Source organism: Somniosus microcephalus, chromosome 1, assembly GCF_052327205.1.
Source record: "Somniosus microcephalus isolate GS21.2 chromosome 1, FLI_Smic_1.0, whole genome shotgun sequence".
In the NCBI taxonomy this organism is placed as follows: Eukaryota; Metazoa; Chordata; class Chondrichthyes; order Squaliformes; family Somniosidae; genus Somniosus; species Somniosus microcephalus.
In genome coordinates this window covers 430,790,314-430,808,349 of record NC_140987.1, presented here as the reverse complement: position 1 = coordinate 430,808,349, position 18,036 = coordinate 430,790,314, and the positions used below count along the sequence as shown (strand labels likewise).

Sequence of the window (18,036 nt, the reverse complement as noted above, 5' to 3'; positions counted from 1 at the left end):
AAAAAATAAATTTTTAATAAAAAGGGTCTAAAACTAAACTTATCTTATTGTAGATTCTTTAAAATAATAAACCTGTGGAAATTTTTTTTCTAAATTGCACTAAAACACCACTTACCTGTAAAAATAAATACTTACGTATGCTTTTTACAAGCGTAAAGACCGGAGGCCTTTACACATGCGCAAATCCCCCAAAACAGAGGAAATCCAAGACGCACGCGCTGCCCCCTACAGCGCACGCGCTAGCCTCTTCAACTCTTGGGTTGGAGGAGAGGAAATGCCGGTTTTCAGCGCATGCGCTGTGCATGCTGAAAACCGGCATTTCCTCCGGCCAGACGCGTGAGTACCCCTTCCGTACTCACGCGTTTGGGGAGGAATTACTGCCCCCATATCTTTTAATGTAGTTTCCCAATCTACCGTAGCCAACTTGCCCCTCATACCTATGTAGTTTGCTTTGTTTAGATTGAAGACCATAGTTTCGGACTTAACTAAATCACTTTTGCCCATCTTCTGCCCAGCGAATGCCCGTGAAATACTTACACCTGGTAAAATGAATAGAAATTTTTTTTTTTTTCAATCATTTAAACATTAAAACACCTGTGCAATAAGGTAAAGTTATTTTTAGCTCCTTTAAAACATTTAAATTTATTTTTCAAAAAATTAAATTTTTGTTTTAAATATTTAATTAAATAACATTTTAATTAATTTTAAATATGTAATTTTTAAAAAATGTATTTGAAGTGTATGTGTATTTTTTGGGGGTATTCCCATTCATGCTTATGGGGATTCCGTACATGCGTTTTACAATCTATATGTAATTGTGACAGTACTGTAACATCAGTATTGATGTTTATAAGTTAGTTTACATCAATACCCTCAGCAGTTTACACTGCCATTTTGGTTTTTTTACATGCTCTTCATTACCTCTGTATCTTGACCATGCTCTCAAAGAAAAGGAATACACTCTGTCATCACTTCAAGCTAATTTGTTTTAGTTCTCCTGAGCTAAAAGTTTATTAAAAATTAGTAACAGGTACATCACCCCCTCAGACATTTCTCAGCAAGTTTGATTGAGGTCTTAAAAATATTTCAGAAGCTGCTAAGCACAGAGATTATTTTGAGGTTATTTAATGAGTAGTGCTTTACGTTCTGCATTATCCAGATGAGATCAATCTCTTCCCGCTCAGAACAGCCAAAGGTGCCCATCACGAATAACATATAGTACATACTGGGTAGCTGCTGAATATTTGGATGCATTGGGTATTATTTGGCCAAGGACATTGCAGTGCCATCTCTTGTTTGCACATACTAGCTAAGCTGTGTGCCCACCATAACAAAGGAGCTGATATCTTGGGGCAGGACAGGATGTGCTGACATGGGAAGAAGCTGGTCTTGATATCTAAAATCTGAATAGCTACACAGGGTATGTCTCTTTTTTTTAAATCACTATATATTACCAAGCTGGCATACAGCTCCTATGTGACACATATTTTGTACATGCATCAGTTTTCTTTTTAACATGCATTTTTGTACTGTACAGGGCTTCACAATAATCAAAAGGAAACTTTTTGGGAGTTAAAAAAAATTAAAATGTTATAGTAGACGCTAATATATTAACATTGCACTGATGTGGGTTGCACTAAAATTTGGATTTAGTATCTTGGGGCAGTCAAACAAATGCACAATAATGCAGTGTACAAAATAAATACTAGGTGGGAAGCTATAATACATTGAAAATGCAGGATCAGTATATATTTGACCAAAAGTGGATTAGACCATATACAAAGTGGTACATGTTGAAAAATGACTAAAAGAATTATTCCTCATTAGATATTTCACCCCGCAAAAAAATCAAAAGACTTGAAGTGAGAATGCAGCATTAATGAAAGACTCCTCGAATTACATGTCGAGACATGCATCCCCGAGTTCAGGCAGATAAAGAACAGATAATGGGGAAAATCCTCATCTGTCCAAGAGCAAGATGGGCTCCAGACGATTTATATGACATTTTACAGTCACAAGCCTGCTTTAAGCACTGCATAATGCCATCATCTTTGTGCATCAGAGGTCCTCTTCAGCTAAAATCCAGTCATTTTCTCTCAATGTTGTCCTGCCCCATATTACCAACTCCTCTCAAGTTTTCTAAATAACACTTGCTCCTATTGGATCCCCAAAAATGAACAGGACCCATTCTTTGGAAGATTTCCGTCTTTTCCTGTTTTGTTCAAAAGAAAGTTAAGTACATGAGGTTGGGAGTAAACTACTTGGAAGCAACTTGCTCGTTAAGTGGGAGTTGTTTCATTATCTTCAACCGTACAGCAAAGTTTCTTCTGTCCTTATGAAATCAGGCACTTGTCTTGTTAAAAAGGCTGCTCGAATGATAAAAACAGTCGACAGTCTCTGCTGTAGTCACTCATAAACAATGTTTGAAGCACGGATGAGGTCCAACCAAGTGCTTTAGACGTTCAGGATTTCAAATTCTTCCTCTGACTCAAACAGTTTATCAGCTGGCTCAACAAACTCTGTGGGTCAAAGAACACAAAGACAATAAAAACAGTATTAATGGTATAAAAATAAACCCAGATTATTACTTTACAGTATACTGAGAGGAGTGAAAATATTGAAAAGCAAAAATATTTTGATTCAAAGTAACGAATGGAATAGAGTACCAAGCAAGGTGGTAGAGGCAAAATCATTGGGATTATTCAATATACAATTAGATGTGATGGGAGACATGGTATACTGGAGAAATGAGCTTTAATTAGCCCAAATTACCTTTCTCATCCCTAACTTTCTTTATGTTAGTAATTGTTTCTGTTCAGCAAAATAGGAAACAATTCTTCATTATCTTTATTTTTTAAAGTATGAAAGGACCACAGTAATAAAAAAAAAAGCTTACAATTATATAGGACCTTTTATAATACAAAATGTCCCAAGGTGCTTTAAGGATGAACGATGGACAGAGCAGGATGTAGGGGGGAAGTCAGGAGAGAGAAGAGATGGGCAAAGAAGTAAGTTTTGGGGAGGCATCTGAAGGAGGAGAGAGATGTAGCAAGGCAAAGAGGTTTAAGCAGAGAGTTCTGCCACCCATGGTGGAGTGGAAATAATACTGTACACCAGAATTGGAAGAGTGCAGTGTGTATTCTGAGATATAGTACTGGAGAAGAGTCCTGAGCTGGTGTGGAGTTAGGTCCTGGAGGGATTTAAAGACAGGAACTTCGATAGCCTTTTGGTGGGAGAGAGAATGAGCCAGCGAGGATGGTGGGTAGGCATGCCAGATGTCATGCAGGATAGAATGTGAATGTAGTATTGGTGTAGGGTGAAGCTGGCGAGGTTGGCATGCAGGACATAGAAGAATTGGAGTCTTGAGGTGACTACTGGGGTTATTCTAGGGATAAACCTAATGAACAATGGTCCAGCATGGGTCTTACCTGCTCCTGTGGTCTGTACATCAGGCTTAGTCGCAGGTATAAACGGAGGCCAATGTGCAGGATGCTTCTCGACCAGTTCAAACATCCGGAAACTTCGCGTCTTCAGGATTTCCTGTCATTTGGCATGTTCACATCGTTAGGCATAAGCGCAATACAATTTTATTTTACATTGTAAACTATATTTATAATGGCTAACTGCATCACCGCACACCCATTTCATCTTTGGGATCAGGATTTGAATCCATCCCAGACTGATGGGGATAAATGTCTTCTCTTGTTAGCTGTAAGGACATAGTGAAATGAGTCTGGGGGTAGTCTAAACCCAGGTCCTAGTGGATAGAAGTCCACAATACAAAACTGCCCATGTATGACACCAAATCACTTTTGATGCGAGACCAGCCCTCACAGATACCAGTGCTGATGACACTAACTTAAATATGGCCTGTGGCTCAATCCTGAAGAGGATCCTTTCTCAGAGGATCCTTTCTCAAAGGTTAGGCCTCCATTTTCGAAAGACAATCCTTTGTGGTCTGAGCAGAGAACCAAAAAAGATTTTCCATGAGTGTGTGTCATATTTCTGGAAAAGAACTATGGCCATCAGTAACCAAGAAGGCCGTGGCACCTTTAATGTTACAAGCTATCACTGACTTTTTTTTTTTTTAAAGTAAAATTATTTAGAAAATGAGAAATAAATATGAAAGAATACTGAGCTCAAGTAACACCAATCTCAGTACTAAATTAAATCAACATCAAATCCACCACATGGGAAGGTTCGGAAGCTGCCCAAATGTTGACAACAGGGAAAAGAAATGATGCACCATCTCAGGATTAGCAGAGGGAGGGAAGTTTACCTAGACCACACCCTAATAACATCTAAAAAGGACAGCATTCCTTGTGAAATTTTCCTGTGGGCAACGTGGGCTTACTCTTATGGTATGGAACGATCTGGAATACTGAAGAATGGGAATGTCAAACTGGTGCAGTTGGGGCACTTTATTGAGGTTGGTGTTATTGGACATTATAAAAAGAACTTTGCCCAGTGTCTAACCTGACATGCTTGACCTTGTCTAATCAGGTAAACCTAACCTTGAAGCACAACCTGTTGGCACTGGGCACAAAACTTTTAAAAATGTTAAAATTCTATGGCACTGGTATCTCAAGTTAAAATAAAATCATTTTGAGAAAACCTTGCATAAGTAACCAATCTTCCGTATGAGCCTTGATAGTAAATGTCAACAGACTACTCAACTATGTGGGCATCACAGCTGACTTCAATCCAATCTTCACTCAATGCCCTTTCAAAGCTAAAACAGTCTGCCACTTTCCCTTTAATCTCATGTAAACTCCACAGATTTCAAGTTTAATTCATAAAGAGGAATCAGGATTCAGATTAAGACTAAAATAGAAATAGTTTCATTTCATACCTTCTGTACAAAATTACACCAGCTTTCAAAATCTTTTTCAGTGTTGCAAAAAAATCCCTGCAATGAGAAACAGATGTCAAGGAAAATGTGAGAGGCAGTACTGAGTGCGAGCCTATGCAATCAGACATGAGGCATATTGGGGTCCTAACACACAGCTTTTTCACAGCACAGGATTTAAAATATATCAATTGGACGGTAACAGACGGAGTTGTGTGGATGAATGTTCAATCCATCACACTGACAAATTCCCAATATCAGCAGTGAGGAGGCCCAGGTGTAAATGAGCTGCTTCCCCACAGGAAAGTAAGGGGCAAAAAGAACAGTAAACCCCAAGCCAATCTCTGAACCTCCCAGCACTTGCCTCAAAGCAGCGTTAGTGGAGATCTGAGAGCAGCTCATTTTCTTCATGACTGTGCTGGGAGGGGGTGTAAGCCACTTTCGTTTTTCTAATTTTTCTTTAAGGATCCCATCCAGATCAAACCTGTGGTGTGTAACATGTGTCCAAACAGGTCTCCTCATGGCTCAGAACTGCTAGACGTGTAACAAGATGTTTCCTTCAGCCCATGTGAGAGATTGAACACCAAGCTGTGAAGTAGAATCATGCGGCTCGTGAGGAGCTCCTGATACCTGCTGTTACCCTAACAATGATGCAAAGCCACGCATCAGTTGTCTCATGACCATCCAGTAACTATCATCCTTTGTGGAGAGGGGAAGAGGAAGAAAGCTGCATTTCTTTGGAGTTGAAATTTTTCTAAGATGATATGCCTAACAATAGAAAATGAGAACTTACAAATCTCTGTGGAAGATTCTGTAATACAATACCTGAGCCAGACAGATGCACAGTACTCAAAGGAACTTTGGACAGATAGAATCTATCTGTGTGGCTTCCTCAGTAGCTTACTGTAGTGACTCTTAAGCATGGTAATGTAAAATTCCGTTGGCGCAAAGTAACTAGTGCCTGGGCGCGGCGCCACCAACGATTTTGCGGGAGGTTAACGGCGGTGGTAACCGTTAGCGCCCTGCGGTGCTGCGCCGCCAGTGATGACGTCATCACTGTGCGCAATGCCCTGCTCGCGCCCCGGCCACGATCGTTGGTAGCACCCCCTGACTTACCGCCGGACGCTATGTCCGACGGGGTCAGGGGGACCTACCTGCGGGCAGGGAGGCACAAATAAAAGGGAAGGTGCGGGTGGCCATTTTTGTTGCTGGTCGCCTGCCAGCACCTGCTCCCTCTGCCATCCCTAGCCTCCTCTGCAGCCCCCCCGCGGAGCGCCGGCTGCGCTCCGTGAGCCCGGCACTCTGATCCCTGGTGGCCCAGCTGGGCCCTGGGTCGCGCTGCGCAAGGCCCCTCCCCTTTAATAAGTGGAGGAAGGCCTGCAGTACCGCGGCACATAGCGCCGCGATATTCACTTGCAGCGCCCCAAGAGGGAGGCGGGCGCTTCCAGTAGCACCCCGCCTCCCTCTTGGGGCGCTACCGGTGAATTTCGGCCTGCGGGGGTGCTAATTCTATCGGGGTGCTGGCACGACCCAATTTTTCCCCCCAAGTCTTCCTGTTCTTAACTGGGCTGTTTGGCAGTGTGTGGAGGAAGAAAGAAGGAACCAAACTTGCAGCAAGGTGCTTTCCCAGAGAGTACTTATTAAAATCAGTGGGTGAGTCAACCTACACTGCTGATTTACACTTCCTAGCAGCTGGTGTGCAGCAACACTGGCAGGATGTAAACTGTGGTGTTCCCCAGGGGTCAGTGCGGAGTCTAATACTATATAGATAAAAAATATAAAGGATCTGGACTTGTGTAAACGGGGCACAATATTCAGATAACACAAAAATAGGGAGCATGGTGAGGATTTTGATAAAGTAATTTGGGAAAAGTTATTTCCGCTGGTCAGTGAGTTGATAACTAAGGGGCTTGTATTTAAGATCATCATGAAAAACATAAAGGGAGTAGTTAGAAATATTTTTAGATAGAGGGATGTTAAGACATGAAATGCTCTGCCAGAAACAGTAGTGGAAGTAAAATCAATTTTTTTAAACAAAGCATGAGGAAAAGGAAGAAGAATGCAACTAAGTGGATAGCTCTGTTGGAGAGACAGTCGAGGTACAGTGGGCCAAATGACCTCCTTCTGTACTATAATATTTGATGATACTATGAGCTAGCAGTGCAGCGCAATCTCTATTTCATGCCATAACTCCAAATGTATGCCAGGATGTCAAGAGCTGCTGCAGCTGCATCTTAACATTTTGGTCAATCTGTATCATTGCAAGAAGTTCACAGAGAAAACCCTGTTTGGAAATACAATCATCGCTTCATCAGATTGCCTGTAAAACTCCTTCCCCGACAATATCCCCCGGAACTCTGAACATTCAACTGTGAGAAAACTCTAGCTTTCCTGTTTGGTGCGCCAGTACAAATTCTCCAGAACCTTCTATGCTATTAACAACCATTAGGATCAATCTCATGCAATATACGTTTAAATGTCTTTGTTACAGCTATCGCCATGTCTGTGCCATCTAATGTTAAAATAGTTTTTTTGCTCATATTGCATTACTATTTTGCCAGCAGATGGTGCTATTGCACTTTGTAAATTAAACGATGATAATACTTGTATTTATTCAAAAGGTCTGGAACTCTGTTCAGTGCCTCATAAAGAAGAGTGGAAATGTTTTGTCTCCTCCCCTCTTAACATTTATGTTTCCACCCTTCTTTTAGGAATACCTGCAATGTGTTCAAAGGGTGGAATGGGCTCCCAAAATCTTCTAAAGAAATTCAACAACAAAGTGTACAGACGCCAGAGAACAGAAGGCAAAAGGCAGAAGAACAAAGGAGGAAGAAAGACTATTGGTATTTTCAAGACAACGTACCAAGAAATTCAAAATAATCAAGTGCGGCACTTCATTGTGGTAGAACTTCATTCCAAAACTCTGAGCAGCATGAAGCAGTTGGTAACTTGAATGGGATATGGAAGAAATAAAAAGGTGAGCACTAGGCTGAGGTAAAACAAAAAGGCAGCACCAGGCATTAGGTACATTTAAAGGGGAGCCCCTGAAAGAAGTAAAGCTGAAAACAGGATACCGGGTGAGAAATTACACTACAAAGGGAGCATCTTAGAGAAGTTACACCATGAAAAGAATACCCCAGAGAAATCAAATCAAAAGGAGACATCTGAAAGAAGTACAATTAGGATGAGGTATGCTTGCTGTGGGATGTTTACACTTGAGAACACCAGGTGTAATAGGTGGGGGAAGAGATACAAAACTTGTCAGTTAATACAAAAGGTCAGTTAATACAAAAGCTTACGAGAGAATCACAGAATCATTGACATTTACGGCACAGAAGGAGGCCATTCGGCCCATCGTGTCTGTGCCGGACGAGAAAGAGCTCTCCAGCCTAATCCCACTTTCCTGCTCTTGGTCCGTAGCCCTGTAGGTTGCAGCACCTCAAGTGCATATTCAAGTACTTTTTAAATGTGATGAGGGTTCCTGCCTCTACCACCCTTTCAGGCAGTGAGTTCCAGACCCCACCACCCTCTGGGTGAACAAAGTTCTCCTCAACTCCCCTCTAATCCTTCGACCAATTACTTTAAACCTATGCCCCCTGGTTATTGACCTTTCTGATAAGGGAAATAGATCCTTCCTATCCACTCTATCTAGGCCCCTCATAATTTTATACACCTCAATTAAGTCTCCCCTCAGCCTCCTCTGTTCCAAAGAAAACAACCCCAGCCTATCCAATCCTTCCTCATAGCTAAAATTCTCCAGTCCTGGCAACATCCTCGTAAATCTCTTTTGTACCCTCTGTAGTGCAATCACATCTTTCCTGTAATGTGGTGACCAGAACTGAACGCAGTACTCTAGCTGTGGCCTAACCGTTAGACAGTTCAAACATAACCTCCCTGCTGTTATATTCTATGCCTCGGCTAATAAAGGCAAGTATCCCGTATGCCTTCTTAACCATCTTATCTACCGGTCCTGCTACCTTCAGGGATCTGTGGACATGCACTCCAAGGTCTCTGTTCCTCTACACTTCTCAATATCCTACCATTTATTGTGTATTCCCTTGCCTTGTTAGCCCTCCCCAAATGCATCACCTCACACTTCTATGGATTGAATTCCATTTACCACTTTTCTGCCCACCTGACCAGTCCACTGACATCTTCCCGCAGTCGGACAGCTTTCTTCCTCACTATCAACCACACGGCCAATTTTTGTATCATCTGCAAATTTCTTAATCATGCCCCCTACATTGAAGTCTAAATCATTGATATATATACCACAAAAAGCAAGGGACCAAGTGCTGAGCCCTGTGGAACCCCACTGGAAACAGCCTTCCAGTCACAAAAACACCCGTCGACCATTACTCTTTGCTTCCTGCTACTGAGCCAATCTTGGATCCAATTTTGGATTTAAGCAAATTGACTGGTGGAGTTTGTCAGTAGATGTAAAGTGGATCACCTTTAAAGGCATACTCCAAAGCATGTAGGATAAATCCCTACCTGGGATCAGCAAGTGTAGGAAGAGTGAGAAGTGGCAATATGAATTCAATGGTACAATTTTAAAGTGGGTGCAGGAACAGAGAGACCTGGGGGTGTACGTACACAATTCTGTGAAGGTGGCGGGACAAGTTGAGAAGGCCATTGAAATGCATATGGGATCCTTGGCTTGATTAACAGAGGAATAGAGTACAAAAGCAAAGAAGTTATGCTAAACCTTTATAAAACACTGGTTAGGCCTCAATTCTGGGCACCGCACTTTAGGAAGGATGCCAAGGCCTTGGAGAAGGTGCAGAAGAGATTTGCTAGAATGGTACCAGGGATGAGGGACTTCAGTTTTGTGCAGAGACTGGAGAAGCTGAGGATGTTCCCCTTAGATCTTGAAGGGAAAAAGGTGAAGGGGATCACTGGGATGAATATAGGAACTTGCAGAAACATGTTAAAATAGAGGCAAAAACAGACATGGGGGAAAAGTATAGATGCAAATATAAAATGCAACAGTGTGAATTTGTTCCAGTGCTTTATAAAGGACATAAGCATTAGGAGCAGGAGTAGGCCATACGGCCCCTCGAGCCTGCTCCGCCATTCAATAAGATCATGGCTGATCTTCGACCTCAAATCCACTTTCCTGCCCTATCCTTGTATCCCTTGATTCCTCTAGAGTCCAAAAATCCATCTATCTCAGCCTTGAATATACTCAACGACTCAGCATCCACAGCACTTTGGGGCAGAGAATTCCACAGATTCACAACCCTCTGAGTGAAGAAATTCCTCCTCATCTCAGTCTTAAATGGTCGACCCCTTATCCTGAGACTATGCCCCCTAGTTCTAGCCTCTCCAGTCAGGGGAAACAATCTCTCAGCATTTATCCTGTCAATCCCCCTCAGAATCTTATACGTTTCAATGAGATCACCTCTCATTCTTCTAAACTCCAGAGAGTATAGGCCCAATCTACTCAATCTCTCCTCATAGGACAACCCTCTCATCCCAGGGATCAATCTTGCAAACCTTCGTTGCACCGCCTCTAAGGCAAGTATATCCTTCCTTAGATAAGGAGACCTAAACTGTGCACAGTACTCCAGGCGTGGTCTCACCAAAGCCCTGTACAATTGTAGCAAGACTTCCTTACTCTTATACTCCAGCCCTCTAGCAATATCAGTAAGAGCACAGCTAAAAGAGATGAGAACTTTAAAATATCAAACTGGACTGAAACAGAGAATGAGCATAAGATCATTAATATTCTGAATGTCTACTTCCTCCAAGTATTCACAAGGACGAACATGAGCAAATGCCCTTGCCAAGTAGCAATAACCTAATTAGAATTAGATAACCTAATTAGAATTAATGATTGATATAAATTAGATGGAAGTCCTGGACAGAATAAAAGGGCTCAAAACAAACTCTCCAGGGATTGATGGTACTTATCCCAGAATACTGAAAGGGGTAGGGGAGGATTTATGAGGCACCAACAGTGATCATGAAGGAGTCAATGAATATTGTGGCAGGAAAAATGCCAACCTCGTGCCAATCAAAAAGGATGGAAAAGTCAATAAAGACAACAACAGGCTCATTAGTCTTACTTCAATACAAAATAATGGAATAGATTATAAAGCCTAACTTGAGGATCATTTGCACAATAACATAACATCAGTCAACATGGATTCAGAAGGGGAAGCCTGACTAACTTCCATGACTTTTTTGAGAAAATGACTGTGGAAAACCCCATCACATACCTAGACTTTCAAAAAGCAATTGAGAAAGTTCTTTTTACACAAAAGACTACTAGTTAAGCTTAAAGCTTTAACGCTTGAGGACAAATCTTGTGAATGAATAAGAAATTGACTGAAGGAAAAAAAAGAACAATAAAAAAAAAAGATGATATTCAATATGGACAAGTGCAATGTACTGCAGATAGGAAGAGAAAATGGGTGACATATATATTCCACCAATAGTGTCAAAATAATCAAGTATGAAATTGAAAGAGATCTAAGGGTTTTAGAAGATGATGCTCAAATGTTCAACTATTGTAGAGACATTTGCACTTTTCAGCCTTGAAAGGATGACACTGACAGGTGATCCTGCACAGATAGAAAACAGTATGGAACAGGTAAATGAGGAGTTACATCAAACTACATTACAGGTTCAAAACCAGTAAAAGGCAAATTTATGATTAATGTAAAGAAGTTATGAGGAGAGGTTGGAAATGTCAGGACTGTTCTCCTTGGAACAGAGAAGGTTAAGAGGTGACCTAATCGAGGTTTTCAAGATGATGAGAGGTTTTGACAGAGTAAACAGGAGAAACATATTCCCTCTGGTGAGTGGGTCAATAACCAGAGGTCATAGATTTAAAATCATTGGCAAAAGATCCACAGGGGAGAGGAGGAGAAATGTTTTCACTCAGAGAGTTGTCGGGGATCTGGAACGCTCCACCTGAAAAGATGTTGGAAGCTGATTCCATGAATAATTTTAAAAGGGAGTTGGACAGGTTCTTGGGAATGAGGAATTTACAGGGTTACGGACAAAAAGCGGGGGTGTGGGTCTAAGCACGACTGCTCTTTCAAAGAGCCAGCACAGGCACGATGGGCCGAATGGCCTCCTTCTGTGCTGTAAGTTTCGATGATTCTATGAAGCTTTTCCTAAAAAGAATGATCAAAACTGTTTTTCTGTAGAGCAGACAAAAATTCTGGAATCCCTTAAGAACATTTTGTTGCCTGCATTGGGGAGGAGGAAGTGAATCAGTGTTTGGGTCAGAGTGTGGTTTTCTGTGCAACAAGCAAATCAGTTGATTTTCCAAATCTGGGGGTCATGAATGCAGCTGCTTTACTCAGTGATGCTGTTTAATACGGAGACTTCACTACTAAAACAGCACAGTTAAGAGGTCTGTTCACCTTTGTATCATGCATTATTTTATGGCAGTGACAATAAGGCAGCAACCTACTGCCAAGCTCCTGCTAATGTTGCACATGGTCTAGCTACCGTGAAGTACTCAAAAGCAGCCTATGGTGATTCAGCCAATAGTTTTCTCACAATGTGAAAAAGAGTCTGGTCTCAGCCATCTGCATGTACCTGAAGATAAAGCCGAGAATAGATTCTCCTAGTGGGGAATTACAGAGAAACCCATGGCCCAACTCACTGTAGCAGATTGTTAGAGCACCAATGGATGGATGTTGCCAGAGGCTTTAGCTGCATGAACATCCTGTCATTATGGCCAGCCTGCGGCCAATCCCATCCAAAAAATGAGGTCCACACTCAGCCCGACTCTGTTAAGTGAATCGAGGAGGCTCAAGCGCATGGAATGGCTCCGTCTGATCGTCAACCCATTCAGACGGAGCTGCTTATCTGTGTGAGGCACTGAAATGTCCTTTGGAAACCTCCACCTCACAACATGAGCCTTCTCTTGTGCCATTCCATGTCTGCACAGAGTGCACTCTCCATCCCCACGCCCTCTTCTTCCACTCGGGCACACCTTGGTGAAACATCCTGCCGACCGGCAGAGATGTCCCCCCCCAGCGGAGAGCCCTGTATTCGAGGCTCTTCCCCAGCACACGGCATGGTGGCCGCAAATATCTATTTTGGCCACTTTACCGACACCCTGGCCACGTGCCCATTTTGCAGCCAAGACAAAACAGTCTCCCACATTTTTGTACACAGCAAGGTTTTATATTTCCCAAGGGGGGGGGGGGCTGCTCCTCAACGTTTTAAAAGAAGAAAAAAAAAGACTGACTTGCATTCATATAGCGCTTTTCACGACCATCGGACGTCCCGAAGTGCTTTACACCCAATGAAGTACTTTTTGAAGTGTAGTCACTGTTGTAATGTAGAAACACGGCAGCCAATTTGTGCACAGCAAGCTTCCACAAACAGCAACATGATAATGACCAGATAATCTGTTTTTTTAGTCATTTTGATTGAGGGATAAATATTGGCCTGCTTTTCTTCGAAATAGTGCCATGGGATCTTTTACATTCACCTGAGAGAGCAAATGGGGCCTCGGTTTAACGTCTCATCTGAAAGACGGCACCTCCAACAATGCAGCACTCCCTCAGCACTACACTGGAGTGCCAGCCTAGATTTTTGTGCTCGAGTCTCTGGATTTTACTCCATTTTAGTCCCTCGCTCTTTATTTCTGATCAGTTGGTGCGCAGAGGGGCATGCATATCAGTGGACCGCCTGGTGGGTCCGCTCCTGGGCTTGGCGCAAATAGCCATCCGCAGATCCAGGGTGCACGAGACTGATGGGGGTGGGGCGGGGGTTGCTTTGACTGCTGCACTTGAGGCCTTGTGTGCACCTGGTGACCTGGGAAAGGGAATCCTGGGATGTTCGTCAGTTCATTTGAAGCGTTCTGCGACTGGTGGGCAGCGCTAGACACGCTGTGTATTTTTAACATCGAAAACCAGATCCTGATTCAAATATTTAAACACTTTGCGCACACATGACTGGGCCACTGTGCTAGTGATGCCTTCCTCTTGAAGGGGGCACTTGTTACTGGTTCTTGTCCTGGTGGCTTTGGGCTCATGCTTTGCTCCACTCTACTGCTCAGACAAAATAGTCCGAACTTTTGTGAACCTAGTCACAGATCTGTTATTCTTGGTTGAGACAGCAAACAATGGATTGAGCAGCATCACTCACTAAAGCTACCGAGGGGTCAAGATGTGTAATTTTCATACGATGCGGTGTTCGCTGGCAGTGATAACTGTAATCATCCACACTCCCATCGTCCTCTGTGTCTACTGCAGCCTGTGTTGTATGAGGGTCCAAATAGATCAATTCATCTCCTGTGTAAAAAGCAGAAAACATCTCAACCATATACAGAGCATTCAGTGCAACAGCAGATGAATGGTGTGAATAAAATTTAGTAACTGCTCAATATAAAACCTCAGAGACATTTTAGTTTAAAATAACTACTGTACCAGCACTAACTGACTAACACACACGTATACACACAGGTCTATATTGCAGTATCGCACTGACACTAAAACATTCTATGTAATTGTACAATACTGGCATTATATAAACAGTGTCCATTGTATAATACAATACTAATGCTGTAACACTAGCACATTGGAGCAGGTGCAAAAAAAGATTTACAAGGATGATACCAGAACTGAGAGGTTCTAAGTATCCAGAATGACTGAACAGGCTGGGGCTCTTTCTCTAAAAAATAGAAGGCTGTGTGGTGATGTTATAGAGATCTTTAAAAATATGAAGGGGCTTGAACGGGTAGATGTAGAGCAGATATTGCCACTTGTGGGGGTTCCAAAACTAGGGGTCATCAATATAAGATAGTCATTAATAAATCCAATGAGGAATTCAGGAGAAACCTCTTTACCTAGAGAGTGGTTAGAATGTAGAGCTTGCTAGCACATGGAGTCGTTAAGGTGGATAGCAGAGTGCCTTTAAGGGGAAGCTAGATAAGTACATGAGGGAGAAAGGAATAGAAGGATGTGATAGGGTGAGGGTTAAGTAAGGTGGGAGGAGGCTCGTGTGGAACATAAACATTGGCATGGACCTGTGGGGCCGAATGGCCTGTTTCTGTGCTGTAAATACTATGTAATTGCTGACTGTTCCAAGCCCACTTGGTAACTCGATGCACTTTCTGGCACTGCTGCACCAGCAACTCCCAAAGAATAAGCCTGCTGTGGTAAATTCTTATAACAACTGCAAGACCCTCGTTAACCTCTTTTTAGTCACATATTCTTGATCAGACATCTTCAGTCAAGGCATACCTCTAACTACAGTTCCATTGAATGGTATCATTTAATTATCACATTGAGGTGCAGCATGTGGACCGTACCAGTGGAGGCTTTTGTGCTTTCTCAGTAATAAGAATATACAGCACCAGGTCAGCATATGAAGGAGGATAATTTACTCTATGAAGAAATAGGAAGGGTACTTAAGAACAGAAAATTATTTTGATGGGAAACTTCAATCAACCTAATATAAACTGGAAAAATCCAAGTAGCTAAGAGTCAGGATTGGTAAATTTAATACACTACTGCTTCATGATCCAGATCAAAGAAGCCACAAGAGAGAGTGCTCATTTTGATATGTAATTTGTAAATGACCCAAAAAATCTACACAAAATGGAAGTCAAAGCACATTTGGAGAATAGCTGCCAAAGACAAATCAAGTTTAACATAACCTGGGAGTTGGAAATACCCAAGGCCAGGAGCCAATTCACTGAAATGAGGAAATAGATCGGGGAGGTTGTTCAACACTACTTTAGCAGCAGACGTGGAACATCTAAAAAGGTACAATGCTGAGCATGCAGGATAAATACATAGCAAAAACCAACAAGCTCAGACTAAACCAATGTGATGCTAAATGGATTAAGAAAAACTAAAACTGATAATGACAAAATCTCTGCAAATCCTGCAGGGATGATTACAAAAAAAAGCATAAACATGTCGAAAGGGTGATCAGATGAGCAGAAAGACTTAAAAGAAGCACAGCAGCGGAGGCTAAACATAACAATAAAAAATGCATTCTGTACCACAACAATAAGAGGGAAGTCAGAGAAGAGGTGTATAGGTGTGGTGAACAGGAGAATTTAAATCACACTATGCAAGAATATAAGCAGTTGGCATTTGGCAAAGAAGACAGGGCAACCATCAGTAAGGCTGCCCATAAATGGCCAGACCAAGTTGATGATACATTTTGAATGACGTGCTACACCCTGTTGTGCCAGTACTGTACAGTAATGTATACAAAATCCATAGTGCAGTACAATACTCAAACTATACAGTACTAATTTACTTATTTATTTGGTATCACTCAGCACCATTATTTTAATTTTGCACCTGTACTGAAGTTGATAGCTCAAGTAATTACTCCAGGTACTTACCAAGAAATCCTATAAAATAATAAGCATTGTTTGGTTTTCCTCCTAAGACTCCTAAAGACTGAGGCATCTTAAAACATTCCTGCAACAGAAAAGGAGCAAACGAATATCAGAATTTAAAATAAATGTCTCTATTTATCAGCATAAGGCAACAGTCCTCGGCTTTTAAAAGTAACCGACAACACCTGAATAAAAACATTAAAAAACTGCAAATGCTGGAAATCTGAAATAAAAAGAGAAAATGCTGGAAATATACAACAGGCCAGCCAACCTCAGGAGAAAAGACAGATGAATGTTTTTGGTGTATACTCTTCCTTAGAACAATACCATGATTTGGGTTCACCCCTGCATTTTTCCACAAGCAAAGTTTCCAGTTTCAGACTGGCTAACTGTGAGAGCCACTGTGGAGGCAATAAAATTCAGAAGCCAAAGTTTCTACTGAACCATATTAGTGGCGGGTTATAGAGCTGCTTAGATTGAGGCCTGAGGATGGCAGTAGACTGCAATCTACAAACATTTTGGGTTACACCATTGCAAAACAGAGAAAAGAAAAAGACTTTCATTTATATAGCGCCTTTCATGACCAGTCAATGAAGTACTTTTGAAGTGGAGTCACTGTTGTAATGTGGGAAACGCACAGCAAGGTCCCACAAACAGCAATGTGATGATGACCAGATAATCTGTTGTTGTTATGTTGGTAGAGGGATAAATATTGGCCAGGACACCGGGGATAACTCCCCTGCTCTTTTTTAAAATATTGCCATGGGATCTTTTACGTCCATCTGAGAGAGTAGACGGGGCCTCGGTTGAACGTCTCATCCAAAAGATGGCACCTCCGACAGTGCAGCACTCCCTCAGCACTGCACTGGAGTGTCAGCCGAGCTTTATATGCTGAAGTCCCTGGAGTGAGACTTGAACCCACAACCTTCTGACTCAGAGGCGAGAGTGCTACCCACTGAGCCACAGCTGACACTGAGGGGTACAAATGCCACCAGATGCCTCATGTCATTATCCTGATGTGCTTCCAGCTCAGGATTACCTTCCTCTGATAAATATATAGTCACTCCTTATTTTAAAAACACCACCTAGTTTATTTTAGAATCAGTAAGCATAAATTTCAAGGTACCTCCTGTCAATGCCTGCTAGAAAGAGAAATGGATTTAAGCTTGCCTTTAGCGCGTTGATGTAAACCGGATTGATGTGGTTTATTCCCATACGTAGAGGTATGATCAGCAAAAGTGGTTTCCAGTCCCTACGGTGCACAGGCACAGTCTGGTTTTTGGATACATCACCTCTGTACAGTGAGGTATCAGTTTGTAACCTGCAATTCTCAGACCAATGTTTGCACAGTTTTTCTGAAACAATTTTAAAAAGAAAAAAAATTAAGAAATGTACAAATTTAAAAGAGTAATCAATGAAGAATACAAGGGAAAGGTGTTAAATATATTTCTTCATAGAGTGTCAGTGCCAATACACTGTCTTGAGTGTGACAAAGCCAGCTTGGATCATCAAATATTGGTCCAGAAATTCGGGTCCCAATGCGCGAGTACGCACGGGGTACTCACGCGTAGGCCCAACGAAAGTGCCGCTTTTGTGCATGCACTGCGCATGCGCGGGAAACCGGCACTTCCGTTCCCCTGAAAGAAGAGGTTGACAGGTGGAACGCGTGCACCGGAGAGGCAGCGCGTGCGCATCGAACTTACATTTTTTTTGCAGATTTCTCCCGGAGGGTAAGTCTCCAGCAGTTACACTTTTAAAAAGCAGGCGCAAGGCCTGCTTTTAACAAGGTAAGTGGTGAATTAATTAAAATTAAAACATTTTTTCCACAGGTTTATTATTTTTAAATACTTTAAAG

The 18,036-nt window shown here is 42.0% G+C and overlaps 1 protein-coding gene across 2 annotated transcripts in view; it reads right to left on the bottom strand.

Moving 5' to 3' along the window:
• Positions 1–972: 972 nt before the first annotated feature.
• The window catches only part of atg4a (autophagy related 4A, cysteine peptidase), a 48,729-nt gene continuing 31,665 nt past the window's right edge, over positions 973–18,036 (bottom strand). Inside the window, exons 8-13 of one of the 2 annotated variants that reach the window (XM_086000609.1) lie at positions 17,352–17,536; positions 16,185–16,263; positions 13,970–14,115; positions 4,853–4,909; positions 3,429–3,540; positions 973–2,519 (exon numbers count right to left, since the gene is read on the bottom strand). In XM_086000609.1, the coding sequence (XP_085856735.1) occupies positions 2,455–2,519; positions 3,429–3,540; positions 4,853–4,909; positions 13,970–14,115; positions 16,185–16,263; positions 17,352–17,536 (644 nt within the window). In that variant the 3' untranslated portion in view covers positions 973–2,454. Of the gene's footprint in view, positions 2,520–3,428; positions 3,541–4,852; positions 4,910–7,712; positions 7,798–13,969; positions 14,116–16,184; positions 16,264–17,351; positions 17,537–18,036 lie in introns of those variants that run through there. The other variant, XM_086000618.1, reaches the window with a different exon arrangement.